Below are 15,899 nucleotides of genomic sequence, written 5' to 3' on the forward strand. Positions count from 1 at the left end.
TAGTCTTTATGAGTGTATGGGGTTCTGTACACACCTGTTTTTATATAGCCAAGAAATCCAGTAATATGCAAACTATGGGTAGCCCCATTTTTTATAGAATGCTGCCAACTTGGGCATCACTACATAAAACATAACCCAACGTGGGCATCAAGGGCTTGGAAAAGGGCGTTGGCCCGAAACGTTGCCTAGTTTGTTGGCACAATAAACCACTTTTACAGAATTTGGAGTGTTGCAGCGTGTGTTCCTTTTTGATGAGCTCATTCTGAAAAAAGGCGCAAAAACACCACAAAGTAAAATGCCTCAATTTTTTACATACACATACCTGATTCCATAGATTGAAAGGAGTCTATCTCTTTGCTATTTCTGACCAGTTCTCCACCTCCTTAGACTCCCATTGCAATGCAACTACTCCCTCGCCTTGTTCCATGGGGAAGTGATGGATTCTGAGAATGACGTTTCCCAGATTTCCAGAAAATCTGTTCACCACCTGCTGTTAAAACCTGAGGCAGCTAAAGTCTCAAACTCATGACATTATACAGACAAAACACTACTATGGTATAAAAAGATGTCTATCAGTTCATACTTTTTAGTACCATACTGTCTGTCTTTATTCTCTGGTTTTGCAAGTATTGCAATGAAGTCCCCTGGATGAACACCTGGGAGCCATCCACCTAGCTGTTTCTGGTGCAATGTTGATGTTATTTTGTGTGTGTTTTATTTTATTTTTTAAATATTGATCCTTTTTACACTAGTCACTTTCAGCTTTGGGCTCTGGGGTAAGAAAGCAACTTCTCCATGACCAGTACATCACTTAAATACATGCCTTCCTGTGTCTTCCATATCTTACTGCCAATCTGACATTGAACAGATACTCACTAAATTATATGGTGGAAAACATAAAGATAAACAGGACCCAATAAAACAAGGCAGATCGAGTTCACAGGGAGTGCACAATATGCCATCGATTTTCAAGTTGTTGTCCATCCCTCATAGGGGGATTTGGGTGGAAAACGTATTTATTGTACACCATATTAGAGGAAAGTGGATTTTTATAGCAATCTTATATATCAATGATACTTTTTTTTAATGCAAAAGGAGTCCTGACCAAATGTAAAGGTTGTACAGGTATAGAATCCTTTATCCAAAAACCTCAGATTTATGGAAAAGCCGTCTCCCACAGATCCCATCTTATCCAAATAATGCATATTTTTAAAAATAATTTCCTTTTTCACTGTAATAATAAAACAGTACCTTGTACTTGATCCAAACTAAGATATAATTAATCATCGCTGGAAGCAAAACCAGCCTATTGGATATATTTAATGCTTATGTGATTTTCTAGTAAAACCTCATGTGCCAAGTATTATGGGTACCAGGTCCCACACCTGTAGTCTGCAGAGAAGCATCAGCTAGAACTCTGCTTTGATATGCTACCTGCATAGTTACCATAATTAATCTCTTGAGTTATTAAAGAAAAACTATATAATATAATACCATTTATAATTGTATACTATATAAGCAATCAAAATATTCTGGCCTTTCTGCCAGTTTATTTTGTGGTGACTTCTGTTATTTTTAGAAATTTCACTTCCATTATGGACTCATTAATCATGGTGGTGAAGCTCAGAATTCAGTGATATGAATACTTACCTAACTTAAAAAATCAAAAATCTTTCTAAAGCCAGACCTTGAAGACACTGACACATACAGTACAATTGGTACAGGTATGGGATCCATTATCCAGAAGTCCTTTATCCAGAAAGCTTTATTCGGGATTACGGAAAGGCTGTCTCCCATAGACTTCATTTAATCCAAATAATTCTAAATTGTAAACGAATGTATTTTTCTCTGTAATCCAAACTGAGAATCATTATTGGAGTCTAAACAAGCCTATTGGGTTTATTTCACGTTTAAATGATTTTTTAGTAGACTTAAGGTATGAAGATCTAAATTACGGAAAGATCTGTTATCCAGAAAACCCCAGGTCCCAAGCATTCTGAATAACAGTTCCCATACCTGTACTTAAGGGTACCCAGCCTTCACCTACAGCTACAGCATCATAATAACCCAGTGTGCTGCAACACGTGGAATTGGAGCAAAAGGCCTATGTTCGAATGACTATTACAGTATATAAGAAAAAAGAATTCTCAAAACAACATATATGAGTTAAAAATATAAAGGGAGAGAGATGTGTTACATATTTACATTTTTTCAAACATCAGTCTGGTGTTGATGTGGTATATTGTGCACCACCCTCACTAGGTGTCTGCTGTCACTTGGTAGAAAATTAAGTGAATATGTTTCACAATAATAATGTGCATTTTGTTTTGCTTCTGGATGTTGTAAGTAGCAGTCACAATTTTATAATTAGCTCTAATTTTTGCATCTCTGTATGTCATCCAAAATCAAACCAACACTGTCACTTTTAGTGGTGTTAGGGTGCGTTTTGTCACTATAGCTTATCTCAGGAAATTGTTAGAGATCATTTCAGAGGTCCTCCACCCAAACACACTTTTTTTTTTACATAATGAAAGAAAATGTCATTATAAGCAACAAACGAATATATATATTAATACATATATTAAATAATAAATATTACATATTTTTTTCAAAGTTATTTGTAAATGCTATTGCTCTTAAAAGCATGTTTTGTCTGGCTTTTTGTTAAAAGAAGAGATATGGAGCTACTGTAAATGGGGAAACTCGTTATGACCAGGATATTTGTATGGTGGTCTGTAGCTGGTATCTGTCTCTGATCCCATTTAGGCAGGCATAGAGGGGGGAAAGCAATTACTTTTACTTACCATTCAGCACTTCCTAGATTTCACTGTCCTCCTCGCCTTCCCCCTCCCTCCTCATGCTCTAAAATTGTGTAGCCTGGGAATGGGCATGAGGTCTTCCATTCTGGATTTGGGCATGATGCAAAGCTTGCTTTAAAGGAAAACTATACCCCCGAACAATGTAGGTCTCTATAAAAAGATATTGAGTAAAACAGCTCATATGTAAAACCCTACTTCATGTAAATAAACCATTTTCATAATAGTATAATTTTTTTAGTAGTATGTGCCATTGGGTTATTATAAATAGAAAATTGCAATTTTAAAAAATAAAGGCCTCCCCTTGGAATCGTACGATTCAGGGTGCACACAAACAAACCACATGTTAGGTCACATGAGCCAATTAACAGACAGAGTTCTGTCTTTTGCTTCCACACTTCTTCCTGTTAGTTAGAGTTGTAGTATTTCTGGTCAGGTGATCTCTGAGGCAGCACACAGACCATCACAAAATGGTGGTTCAAGGCAAGAGATGTAAAAGGGCAATATTTACTTAAATATATAGACCAGTTTGGTAAGATTCTTTAACATGTCACTTAATTTGATATAAACTGTTGCTTAAGTATTCATATTGGGGGTATAGTTTTCCTTTAATAATTGTTCACAAAATGGAGCCCACTGCTGTGATTGTGAATTCCCAGACTAAAGTGAACAAGATTTAAATAATGTATATAGTGTAAGTAAAGATTATTTCTCTTGGCAGACATGATAAATAGGATTTGGAATTATTTATTAAGGTGACAGGTTCCCTTTAAATCAGGGGTACTCGAACTGATAATTCTTTTCACATCCTTTCATTGCCATTTAGCACTGGCTAGGACAATTATTCCCACTAACCCAGTGATTTTTACCCCGTGGGCTGGGACACAAATTTGGGTCCCAATACTGAAAATGCTCTATGATCTTGAACAAAGTGGGCTTTCCTGCTACAACAGACAAGGTGGTTCATAAATTCTCTGGGGTCACAAAATTTCCAGTTTTTTTTCTTTTAAGGAGACCATGCTTGCCTGTATGAAATGTCACATTTTTACTCGCAGTAGTTGCACTGGAATTTATGGTGCAGTTAACAACAAATTAACATTTTGTTACCCCCCTCCTTTCTTTGCACAGCTGCATTTATATGTTGAGCTTATTTGTAATTGACAGGTGAGTTATTTATCCAGTGTCACCACTGCTGTAGTGTTTCAGCTGGCTTGTGAAAGAATGTACAACTTGATGGCAGATAGGAACAGCTTGGTCCTTGTAGCCAAAATTTTGAGTACCAACTCTTTATTTAGAACGTGTTATGACTGCTGCACTTTTTTTAGTCTCTTGTAGGACGTTCAGACATGTCGGCGAAGCTTGGAAATGAGCACTCCAGTTCGCTTGCTAAGTTATAGATCACTAGAGTGTTTGTTTAATATGGTATTACATTGTTTGAATATATTTAGTTGCTTTATTACACAGAGCTATATTAATAATTATACCAGATTACTGCCTGCCCAACATTCAAACGGTGTTTTCTAAGGATACATCAATCTTTAATTATTAGATTTGCACAAAAGATTTTGCCAAATACAAACTATATTTTTTTTTTTGTATTCACGTTTGAGAAGATTAGCTGTCAAATACTTTTTTTCAGTTGAGCAACGTGGCTTTAAGGATTCAGAATCTATTTGGTTGAATGCTAAGAAGTCCAAATCCTTCAAAGGATTATGCTGAATCCTGTAGTTGGTGCACTCCTACTATTTGCAATGTCTGACTGGAGCTCCCGGAGCCCTCCAGAAAATCTGTTCCAGAGGCCCCCAAATATTTATTTATTGCATTGTATATGGGTGTGCGGCAAACCAGCCAATCAATGTTGTTGTCAGGTGCACAAGCAAGGGCAAAGTTCCACCTTATTTAACATGTCTTTTGTTGCTTCCCCCCTTATTTTCTTTTCATTCTTTCCTTCCTACTTTCTTCTGTTCACCATCCTTTCCCCTTTTACCCTTTTCATCTTTTTCCAGCCTTCTCCAGGTATTCGTGTCTTTCCTGCTTCCCTTTCTTTCTTTTTTCATCTCTTATTAATTTGTATATATACCCCATTCTATTTGCCTTTTGCATTTTATTTCATATTTATTCATTTGGGTTTATTAACCTACTCCTCTGCAAGACACTATTGGTTCTTTATATCAGCACATGACTTGTAGGGTTTAGCCAGTACAATGCATATGGCCAGCATAAGGCTTTCCCATTTGGGTTCTGTTGTATTAAGAGCAGATTGCTAAAAGCATACCTCCCAACTGTCCCTTTTTCGGAGGGACAGTCCCTCTTTTGACAGCTCAACCCTCATTTGTACTGGAAAGTCCCTCTTTTCTCTGCACTGAACAGCCAGAAAAAGAAACAAAGTTTCTCACTTAATTGGCTTTTAGCAGAGAGCCCAGAACAGCTAACAGGTGCAAATAAGATACTTTGTAACAATTTTGAGACACAAAAACACAGTTTAGATAAGGAGAAATATTTTCAAACTTTCATAACCTGCCAAATTTTGTAAAACAAACATGGTAATTAGGGGGTGTGGCCACAGAAAGGGGTGTGGTCAAAAAATTGCTGCGCTACGTGCGGAAAAATTTTTTTTCTCCCTCTTTTTACTTCCAAAATGTTGGGAGGTATGTAAAAGGGAAAAGCATCTAGATAGTACCAAGTTGATCATGCTCTTATAACAAACCAGGTTTGGTCTCCACAGATTGATAGATTTGATTGTATAGAAAAAAAGCCTTATATTTTTTTCAAATCATCACATGTATTAATTCTTCTGCCATATATTCCTTGGCTTCATTGCTGCTAGAAGACCTTCTTTAGCAGTGATGATGTAAACAGAGGACTTTAGTTTTTTTGTTCCTTTACTTTCAAAGATTTCCTTCCTGTGCTTTGTTAATTTTCCTTTTTTGACCACCCCATTTTTAAGGCTCTCAGAAGCGCCCCTTAAAACTGTGTTATTGTAAATATCCTGGATTATCCATGTATTACCATTACTCAAAGGGGTGGTTCACCTTTAAGGTAACTTTTATTATGTTTTGGAACATCCAATTCTAAGCAACTTTTCAATTGGTTTTCATTATGTATTTGTTATAGTTATTTGTCTTTTTCTTCTGATTCTTTGCAGCTTTCAAATTGGCAACAACTACTGCAAATTACTCACCATAAGACTATAGTTTTCAACCAAGGATACTTTTACATATCCCTTCTTTTTCTGTATTTTGTCCCTGGTGTTTTTTGTATTTGCTACTTGATCCATTGTTTGTGATTTGATTGTTTTTAAAATTGTTGGTATATTAAATAAAATAGAGAACCGAGCACTTATAATTTGGCACAATATGTAATATCATATTGTTTTCTATATCTTGCCAAGTGAATGATCATTATACTTAAATGCAATACAGTAGAGTGAATGTCTTGGGCTATTATATAAAACATCAATTTCTTTTGGAAGCTTTAAGAATACATACATTTATATTCAGAGACAGGGTGCAACACTGGCGTTTCTAAGTGTAAGTTATGAATGAATTTAAACAACTTGTCTTGTTCAGTCACTGCCAGTTGATATGACTCTGCTGGAAAAATTCATGTGCAATAAATTGATTTTCTTTATTTACTCATAGCTGATTAAGTGCTTACATTTTACACATTTCTTTATCAGGTATGAGCCATTCGCCATTCTGTTCTGCAGGCAAACCTGTTCATAAGGAATTTAAAGAATTTTACCCTTTGGTTTACTAATGTTGAAATGCTTTAAGTTTTACACTGCACCGGCTTTTTCCCCATAGATGGCGCAAGTGCCACTTTAGGGAAAAACTACAGAGCAGGTGCCCTTAACACTTTACTAGGAATTTGTAGTCTTGTAACTCACAGTAACCATATGTCTGTAGTTCAGCAGCAGCAGCTGTGCAGGCCCAGACAGGTATTGCAGTGAACTGAAAGTAAACATGTACCTGCCACAATGGGAACATGCAAAAGTCATACATAATAAGAAACATGTTTGAAAAAATAAACATTTCTTTAAAAGTATATAGTTTATTGTTTTTTTGATTTGGTCTTTGGAAAGGAACTATTAGATTTTTTAGAAAAATATAGGGCATGAGTATGTCCTTTTTCAATTATTCATACCATTACCTAAATATTGTATTGAACTATAATGGGAGCATTAGAAGTGAAATGTATAGCTTGATTTACATTCCCAGATCTCATTTTCTATTAAGCATCTTGCCTTTGCCAGGGGTGATTCTGGCTCCTCCGCCGCCTGAGGCAGCTGTAGTTGCTGCTGCCGACCCTCCCCTCCCCTGTGCGATTATCTTTTTGCGCCTGAGGGGGTCCACAAGGGTGGCAGAGAGGGCCAGTATGCTATTGCAGAGAGCCTAACTGCGCTCTCTGCGCTTGAAGAGCTGAATTTCCGGTTTGAAAACCGGAAATTCAGCTCTTAAATTACCAGGAGCGGTACCTGATGGGGCGCCTGCGGCGACAGCCTCAACTCGCCTCATTGGCGAAGCGCCCCTGGCCTTTGCCAACAGCTGCAATATTTAAGGACGTATTGTACAATGCTATAGATTGTGCTATATATAGTGCTAGTGCTATAGATTGAATGATTGTAATCCAGTGTAGTGTTGATTAATCCAGATTCATCTTGTTTGGGATCGAAATCACATTTTGTCATGCACAATGGTTTTACTGTCTGAATATATTTGTATCATTGGTAAACCAACAGGAGAATTGGGGTTTCTGGGAAGCAATTACAAGGGAAACTAACCATATTTCTCTCATTTTTAACTTTTTTCAGATGAGCATAATGATGTACAGAAAAAAACCTTTACCAAATGGATAAATGCTCGCTTTTCAAAGGTAAGAGAAAAATCACTTGTACTTATTTAAAGGTGTTGTTCACCTTCCAACACTTTTTCAGTTCAGTTGTTTTCAGACAGTGCACCAGAAATAAACACTTATTTCAATCACAGTAGAACCCCCGTTTTACGTTTTTCAGCTGACCACAAACAAATGGTGTAAAATCTTGGAAAATGTAAAATCAGGGAAATGCATTACGCATAATATATAGGTGGGACCACAAAACAACAATGTAAAATGAGGGAAAACTTAAAATCAAGGGATGTAAAATTGGGGTTCTACTGTACTTTCTATTTTTTAGTTGCAAACTTTTTTTTTTGTAATATTGAAGTGTAAAGTTTGTTTTCACCTTCTCATGTCTTTCTGAAGCAGCTCTTTGAGGAGGGTAGCTGATTCTGTCAATTGTTCTAAACTGATACATCAGTTGTCTATTTGGCCCTGCTGAGCAGATTCCTTGAGTTTCATTAAATGCAGCTGTTATAATTGATACAATAGTTACTAATATTCCACAGATGCTGCTGAGAAATGTATCACCTAATGTAGCAAATTTTAACAGTTCAGAGTGAATGACATTAAACATTAAACTTTAGCTTTGGAAAAACGCTAACAAACAAAAATTGCAAGTGAAAAGTGTCTTTGTAGCTGTGAACAATCTAAAGACAACTAAAAAAGTGAAGGTGAACATCTCCTTTATCTCTATGGAATAAAACATAATTTTATATAAACATAGGATCTATTATGCAGAATGCTTGTGACATGGGCTTTTCAAGATAAGGGTAATTTAATAAGTGCTGGCATGGAATGAAATGGATGATCTATGCTTATTGCATTTCTTCCAGTCCATTGCTTACAGGATAGGGGCACATATATCAAAAATTGCATAGTCATGTCTAATCATACTATTTTGATGCTCTCAAAGTGGACTTGTCATCCAGACATAAAAATTTGTATAATAAAAGTCCTTTTCAAATTAAACATGAAATCTAAATTAAACTCATGTAAAAATCTCAGCTAGCTGTCAATCAAATATATTATGCATAGAGGCGGGGCAAGTCAGTCAGCCCTGCATACCCCCCGCTGTAACCCCCAACCAAGTGTGTGTTGAAATAAAGCCTACTTTTTACACCGATGCTGTAGTCTGCATATCGTGTCCTGGATCAGCGCCGAACGTGATGAGAATATCGAGTGTCCTACAAGCAATTACTTTCACTTTCCATTCAGCAATTCCTAGATGTTACTGCTCTCCCACATTCCCCCAGTTCTCTTAACCATTTAATTGTGTAGCCAGGGCATGGGGATGGATATCAGGTCCCCCGTTCTGGTGCACAAACAAGATTCTGAGATGATGGAAGGCTTGCCTTAATAACAGTGTCCACAAAATGGCTCCTACCTGCTTGTTATAATTATGAGTTCCCAGACTAAAAGTGTCCTCCGACCACCCAATGTCCATAAGACCATTAGTAAGGAGGCTAATCAGGGGAGCAGTATAAAAAAGGCACACATATAATAAACACAATCTATACACAAGGAAAATGGAAATATGAGAATAAGAGAAAATCGGTAGATTCTGCAACTATTGTGTGTAATATACTAAGCTTTTAACAGCATCAACATAAAAGGAAAACCATGCCAAGCTATCCTGTTTGTGGGCCATCTCCTGGCTCTAGTTTCTTACCTTTATGTAAGTCTGTGACTTGCAGAGTACAAGCTCTAATGGCCAGGGCAGTGTTATGCCATTAAAATTCTTAAAACAGGTGCATCACTTTCCTTACAGAAACTGAGCAACTGGAGAAGGGAAAAAAAGTGTAGCTTGGTGGTGGTTACCTTGTCCTTTAACTTTGTTTCTGCCCACTGGCTTTTAAAAGTGCTGCTAAGCTGAGAGCTTCAGGCACCTAATGTAAACAGGCGGAAATGGACCTTAGCAGGTGCTGCTCTCTGAATAGTGGCTCCTGCCTTATCCCAAATGAGCATTAACACTTGCGGTGGAATTCATTTCCATTTCTTACATCTTGGCCAAGGCATTAGGTTACAGAACAAACAGGGCAGCAACTGTAGCAAATCCTACTTATGCCTCCTTTTCCCTCTTGTGCCTTTTGTTGGAACAGCGCAGAGAACAGTTTTGTGTAAGAGCCAGGTTCGCATCAACATTGCAAAACATCCTGTATTTGCTCCCAGTCACAGCCAGCTGGATGAGAAACAACCTTTAAGTGGCTCTGCATCGTCTGACTGAATTCAGTTTAGGCATTAATGTGGTACTCACTAGATAAGTGGATTAGGTAAAGTATTTAAAGGGAAAATAGACCATATTTATCACCAAAGAACCATAGACCAGAGGCCCACTCTCAGTACAATTATTATTTCTCTCCTCACTCAACCTCTATTCTTCTAGGCTCTACTCTTTACATACTATAATTTATTATTCCATCACTTATTTATTTATATCACTTATTTATATATATATATATATATATATATATATATATATATATATATATATATATATATATATATATATATATATATATATATATATATATATATATATATATATATATATATATATATATTGGTGTGAAAAACTATTTGCCCCCTTCCTGATTTCTTATTCTTTTGCATGTTTGTCACACTTAAATGTTTCTGCTCATCAAAAACCGTTAACTATTAGTCAAAGATAACATAATTGAACACAAAATGCAGTTTTTAAATGAAGGTTTACGTTATTAAGGGAGAAAAAAAACTCCAAATCTACATGGGCCTGTGTGAAAAAGTGATTGCCCCCCTTGTTAAAAAATAACTTAACTGTGGTTTATCACACCTGAGTTCAATTTCAAAGGTTATAAAGCCATTTCTAAAGCTTTGGGACTCCAGCGAACCACAGTGAGAGCCATTATCCACAAATGGCAAAAACATGGAACAGTGGTGAATCTTCCCAGGAGTGGCCGGCCGACCAAAATTACCCCAAGAGCGCAGAGACAACTCATCCGAGAGGCCACAAAAGACCCCAGGACAACATCTAAAGAACTGCAGGCCTCACTTGCCTCAATTAAGGTCAGTGTTCACGACTCCACCATAAGAAAGAGACTGGGCAAAAACGGCCTGCATGGCAGATTTCCAAGGCGCAAACCACTTTTAAGCAAAAAGAACATTAAGGCTCGTCTCAATTTTGCTAAAAAACATCTCAATGATTGCCAAGACTTTTGGGAAAATACCTTGTGGACCGACGAGACAAAAGTTGAACTTTTTGGAAGGTGCGCGTCCCGTTACATCTGGCGTAAAAGTAACACAGCATTTCAGAAAAAGAACATCATACCAACAGTAAAATATGGTGGTGGTAGTGTGATGGTTTGGGGTTGTTTTGCTGCTTCAGGACCTGGAAGACTTGCTGTGATAGATGGAACCATGAATTCTACTGTCTACCAAAAAATCCTGAAGGAGAATGTCCGGCCATCTGTTCGTCAACTCAAGCTGAAGCGATCTTGGGTGCTGCAGCAGGACAATGACCCAAAACACACCAGCAAATCCACCTCTGAATGGCTGAAGAAAAACAAAATGAAGACTTTGGAGTGGCCTAGTCAAAGTCCTGACCTGAATCCTATTGAGATGTTGTGGCATGACCTTAAAAAGGCGGTTCATGCTAGAAAACCCTCAAATAAAGCTGAATTACAACAATTCTGCAAAGATGAGTGGGCCAAAATTCCTCCAGAGCGCTGTAAAAGACTCGTTGCAAGTTATCGCAAACGCTTGATTGCAGTTATTGCTGCTAAGGGTGGCCCAACCAGTTATTAGGTTCAGGGGGCAATTACTTTTTCACACAGGTTTGGATTTCTTTTCTTCCTAAATAATAAAAACCCTCATTTAAAAACTGCATTTTGTGTTTACTTGTGTTATCTTTGACTAATAGTTAAATGTTTTTGATGATCAGAAACATTTTGTGTGACAAACATGCAAAAGAATAAGAAATCAGGAAGGAGGCAAATAGTTTTTCACACCACTGTATATATATATATATATAGTACTAACTGTATGTTCTTTTCTTGCTTGTGTGGGTACTCCTGTTTCCTCCCACCCTACAAACATACAGGCAGCTTGATTGACTCCTGATAAAAACTGAGTAGTATGTTGGCTCTGTAATTGTAGCACCAAACATTGACAACAAAATTAGAGCTGCTTTCCTTTACCTGTGGGTATTTAATCCTGTTTAATTTGTCTAATAATGGGATGCTGATGTTTGCTGAAATTAGAATAAGATTACACATTCACTGTTACAATGATATATAATCATTTCCCAGCCTAAACCAGCATAACTACCATTAGGGGGAATTAAAAACAAATAAAACTGAACATCATAATCCTTGCTGTGGAATATGACAAGGCTTGTCTAACTCCAATTTACTGGAAAGGAATGTGGTAGAGAAAACTGCAAAGGGCTTATTTATTTAATAATGCATTTGCTTATTGTATGAGACTTTGCAGTGCGCTCTCTTCCCACACCATATAGCTTTGCAAAGCCTTTTTATAGATGCACTTAAAGGGAGGCCAAAGTGAGTTTTAATGTCATGTATTATTAATTCTCTGCAAAATCCCTTCATAAATCAATCACAGTTTTTATAGCATTTGCAAGCCATTGTGTTTGGACGATCTTCCTTCTTCTGGACTTTTGTAGATCTTCAAGGGGCCAGCTCATGCTTTTTCAGGTTTAAAACCAGCTTTTAGTGTAGTTAAATCTGTAGTTTTTTTCTAATCACGTTGAACCAGTTTCCCCTTTAAATGAAAAATGAGTTATGAGTTGAGCTTATTAGCCAATTTGTTTCATACTGAGCAGTTTGGTTGTACGCATAGATAACCGATTAACCCTCACCCTGGCATCTAGTTTTCTAAACTAACACAACTCCTGTTCATTACCTCCAAACAGCAGTGCATATCCTTAAAACATATGTGTATATCACTGTGTATTTTATTGGAGATAAAACATTCCTTTTTATGAGTGATACAGGTATGGGATCTGTTATCCAGAAACACGTTATCCAGAAAGCTTCGAAATACGGAAAAGCCGTCTCCCATAGACTCCATTATAATCAAATAATCCAACATTTTTAAAATTATTTCCTTTTTCTCTGTAATAATAAAACAGTACCTTGTTCTTGATCCAAAGTAAGATATAATTAATCGTTATTGCAAGCAAAAAAAGCCTATTGGTTTATTTAATGTTTACATGATTTTTTAGTAGACTTAAGGTATAAAGATCCAATTTATGGAAAGATCCGTTATCTGTAAACACCCAGGTCACCAGCATTCTGGATAACAGGTCCCATACCTGTATTGCAATAGTGTCATTAAAATTGTATTATTTCAGAAATAATATAACAGTGTGGTGCCACATATGTCCTTGACTTCTCATGCAGTTTCATAATGGTGACTGACTGACTGCCTGTGTAGGTTCAAGAAGTCATGGAGTCTTGCTTTCTCGAATGCCTAAACTTAAGGGATACTGTCATAAGAAAATGTTTTTTTCTCTCTAAAAAACACATCAGTTAATAGTGCTGCTCCAGCAGACTTCTGCACTGAAATCCATAGACCATAGATCTTTTTCATATTTAATTTTGAAATCTGACATGGAGCTAGACATATTGTCAGTTTACTAGGAGCCCCCAGTCATGTGACTTGTGCTCTGATAAACTTCAGTCATTCTTTACTGCTGTACTGCAAATTTGAGTGATATCACCCCCTCCCCCCCCCCAGCAGCCTAACAACAGAACAATGGGAAGGTAACCAGGTAACAGCTCCCTAACACAATATAACAGCTCCCTGTTAGATCTAAGAAAACCACTTCATAGTAGAAATCCAGGTCCCACTGCGACACCTTCAGTTACATTGAGTAGGAGAAGCAATAGCCTGTCAGAAAGCAGTTCCATAGTGCAGCACTGGCTTTTTCTAAAAGCACATGACCAGGCAAAATGACCTGAGATGGCTGCCTACACACCAATATTACAACTGAAAAAAAAAAACACTTGCTGGTTCCGGAATTAAATTGTATATGGTAGAGTGAATTATTTGCAGTATAAACAGTGTAATTTAGAAATAAAAATTACACCATTAAAACGTGACAGAATCCCTGTCATATTTAATTTTGAAATCTGACATGGAGCTTGACATATTGTCAGTTTACTAGGAGCCCCCAGTCATGTGACTTGTACTCTGATAAACCTCAGTCACTCTTTACTGCTGTACTGCAAATTTGAGTGATATCACCCCCTCCACCCCCAGCAGCCTAACAACAGAACAATGGGAAGTTAACCAGATAACAGCTCCCTGGTAGATCTAAGAACACCACTCCATAGTAATCCAGGTCCCACTGCGATACCTTCAGTTACATTGAGTAGGAGAAGCAATAGCCTGTCAGAAAGCAGTTCCATAGTGCAGCACTGGCTCTGTGAATTATTTGCAGTATAAACAGTGTAATTTAGAAATAAAAATTACACCATAAAAACACAACAGAATCCCTTTAATGTCTACCTTTATCCTGAGCATTCTCTAGGAAAAATTTTGTAATCCGGCCCTCTGCCTATTAACCTGCACTCATAAGATTCACCCTCAATTTAATGAAGAATAAGCAGTCCACATTTCTAAGGCAAATAAAAGTATTAGAGGATCATGCAAACTTTAAATGAAAAGGAAAGGTGAAATCATTGAGGGATGTCAAATGTTAGGTACCACCAGTGATCATAAATTCACGTAAATGATACCCTGTTCCCTTACAGAAGTTCCTGTTAACATAAAACTGCAGTGGCCCGGGGTACATCTCAGAGAGAACCATAGAACAATCTTCTTCTTTCACTTCTTTTTGCTTAAAGTTCAGCTTTTAACTCTACTGCATATGTGCACCCTATACGAAGTAGGAAGAAGCAGGGAGAAGAGCATTCCATGGTGCCCACTCAGAAGTACCTCTGGCTTTGGCACCCCCCAGTGATTTAGCCTTTCCTTCTCCTTTTAAAGTGAATCTACAAATATTCGCAGTCTATAGGTTCCTATTCTACTTTAAGCAGTAGTTTAAATGCTTAATTATGTTTATTATACCAGGTACAAGCGACCCACAGAGAAATAATGTATGCTATTTTGAATAGTTATGTTTAAAATTAAAGAACCCTCTTCAAGTTCTTGATCCAGCACTTTCCGGTGCTTTTTGTACCTCTAACATAACGGGTCTATAATTGGATTGCTGGAGTTTTCTATAAAAAGGGTTTTCTGTAATTTGGAGCATTATGTCTTAAAGCTAACAAACTTTAAATATTTAAAAGCCCGCAATTATGTTACATAGTTACATAGTTAAATTGGGTTGAAAAAAGACAAAGTCCATCAAGTTCAACCCCTCCAAATGAAAACCCAGCATCCATACACACACCCCTCCCTACTTTTAATCAAATTCTATCTACCCATATCTATACTAACTATAGATCTTAGTATCACAATAGCCTTTGATATTATGTCTGTCCAAAAAAATCATCCAAGCCATTCTTAAAGGCATTAACTGAATCAGCCATCACAACATCACCCGGCAGTGCATTCCACAACCTCACTGTCCTGACTGTGAAGAACCCCCTACGTTGCTTCAAATGAAAGTTCTTTTTTTCTAGTCTAAAGGGGTGGCCTCTGGTACGGTGATCCTCTTTATGGGTAAAAAGGTCCCCTGCTATTTGTCTATAATGTCCTCTAATGTACTTGTAAAGTGTAATCATGTCCCCTCGCAAGCGCCTTTTTTCCAGAGAAAACAACCCCAACCTTGACAGTCTCCCCTCATAATTTAAGTCTTCCGTCCCTCTAACCAATTTAGTTGCACGTCTCTGCACTCTCTCCAGCTCATTTATATCCCTCTTAAGGACTGGAGTCCAAAACTGCACTGCATACTCCAGATGAGGCCTTACCAGGGACCTATAAAGAGGCATAATTATGTTTTTATCCCTTGAGTTAATGCCCTTTTTTATGCAAGACAGAACTTTATTTGCTTTAGTAGCCACAGAATGACACTGCCCAGAATTAGACAACGTGTTATCTACAAAGACCCCTAGATCCTTCTCATTTAAGGAAACTCCCAACACACTGCCATTTAGTGTATAACATGCATTTATATTATTTTTGCCAAAGTGCATAACCTTGCATTTATCAACATTGAACCTCATTTTCCAGTTTGCTGCCCAGTTTTCCAGTTTAGAC

At 37.3% G+C, this 15,899-nt stretch overlaps 1 protein-coding gene across 3 annotated transcripts in view; it reads left to right on the plus strand.

The window, feature by feature from the left end:
* utrn.L (utrophin L homeolog) overlaps positions 1–15,899 on the plus strand; it is a 391,980-nt gene that overhangs the window by 55,938 nt on the left and 320,143 nt on the right. For all 3 annotated transcript variants that reach the window (XM_041562715.1, XM_018263001.2, XM_018263003.2), the window contains exon 3: positions 7,630–7,691. In XM_041562715.1, coding sequence (XP_041418649.1) covers positions 7,630–7,691 — 62 coding nt within the window. The remainder of the gene's footprint in view (positions 1–7,629; positions 7,692–15,899) is intronic.

Source organism: Xenopus laevis, chromosome 5L (genome assembly GCF_017654675.1).
Source record: "Xenopus laevis strain J_2021 chromosome 5L, Xenopus_laevis_v10.1, whole genome shotgun sequence".
In the NCBI taxonomy this organism is placed as follows: domain Eukaryota; kingdom Metazoa; phylum Chordata; class Amphibia; order Anura; family Pipidae; genus Xenopus; species Xenopus laevis.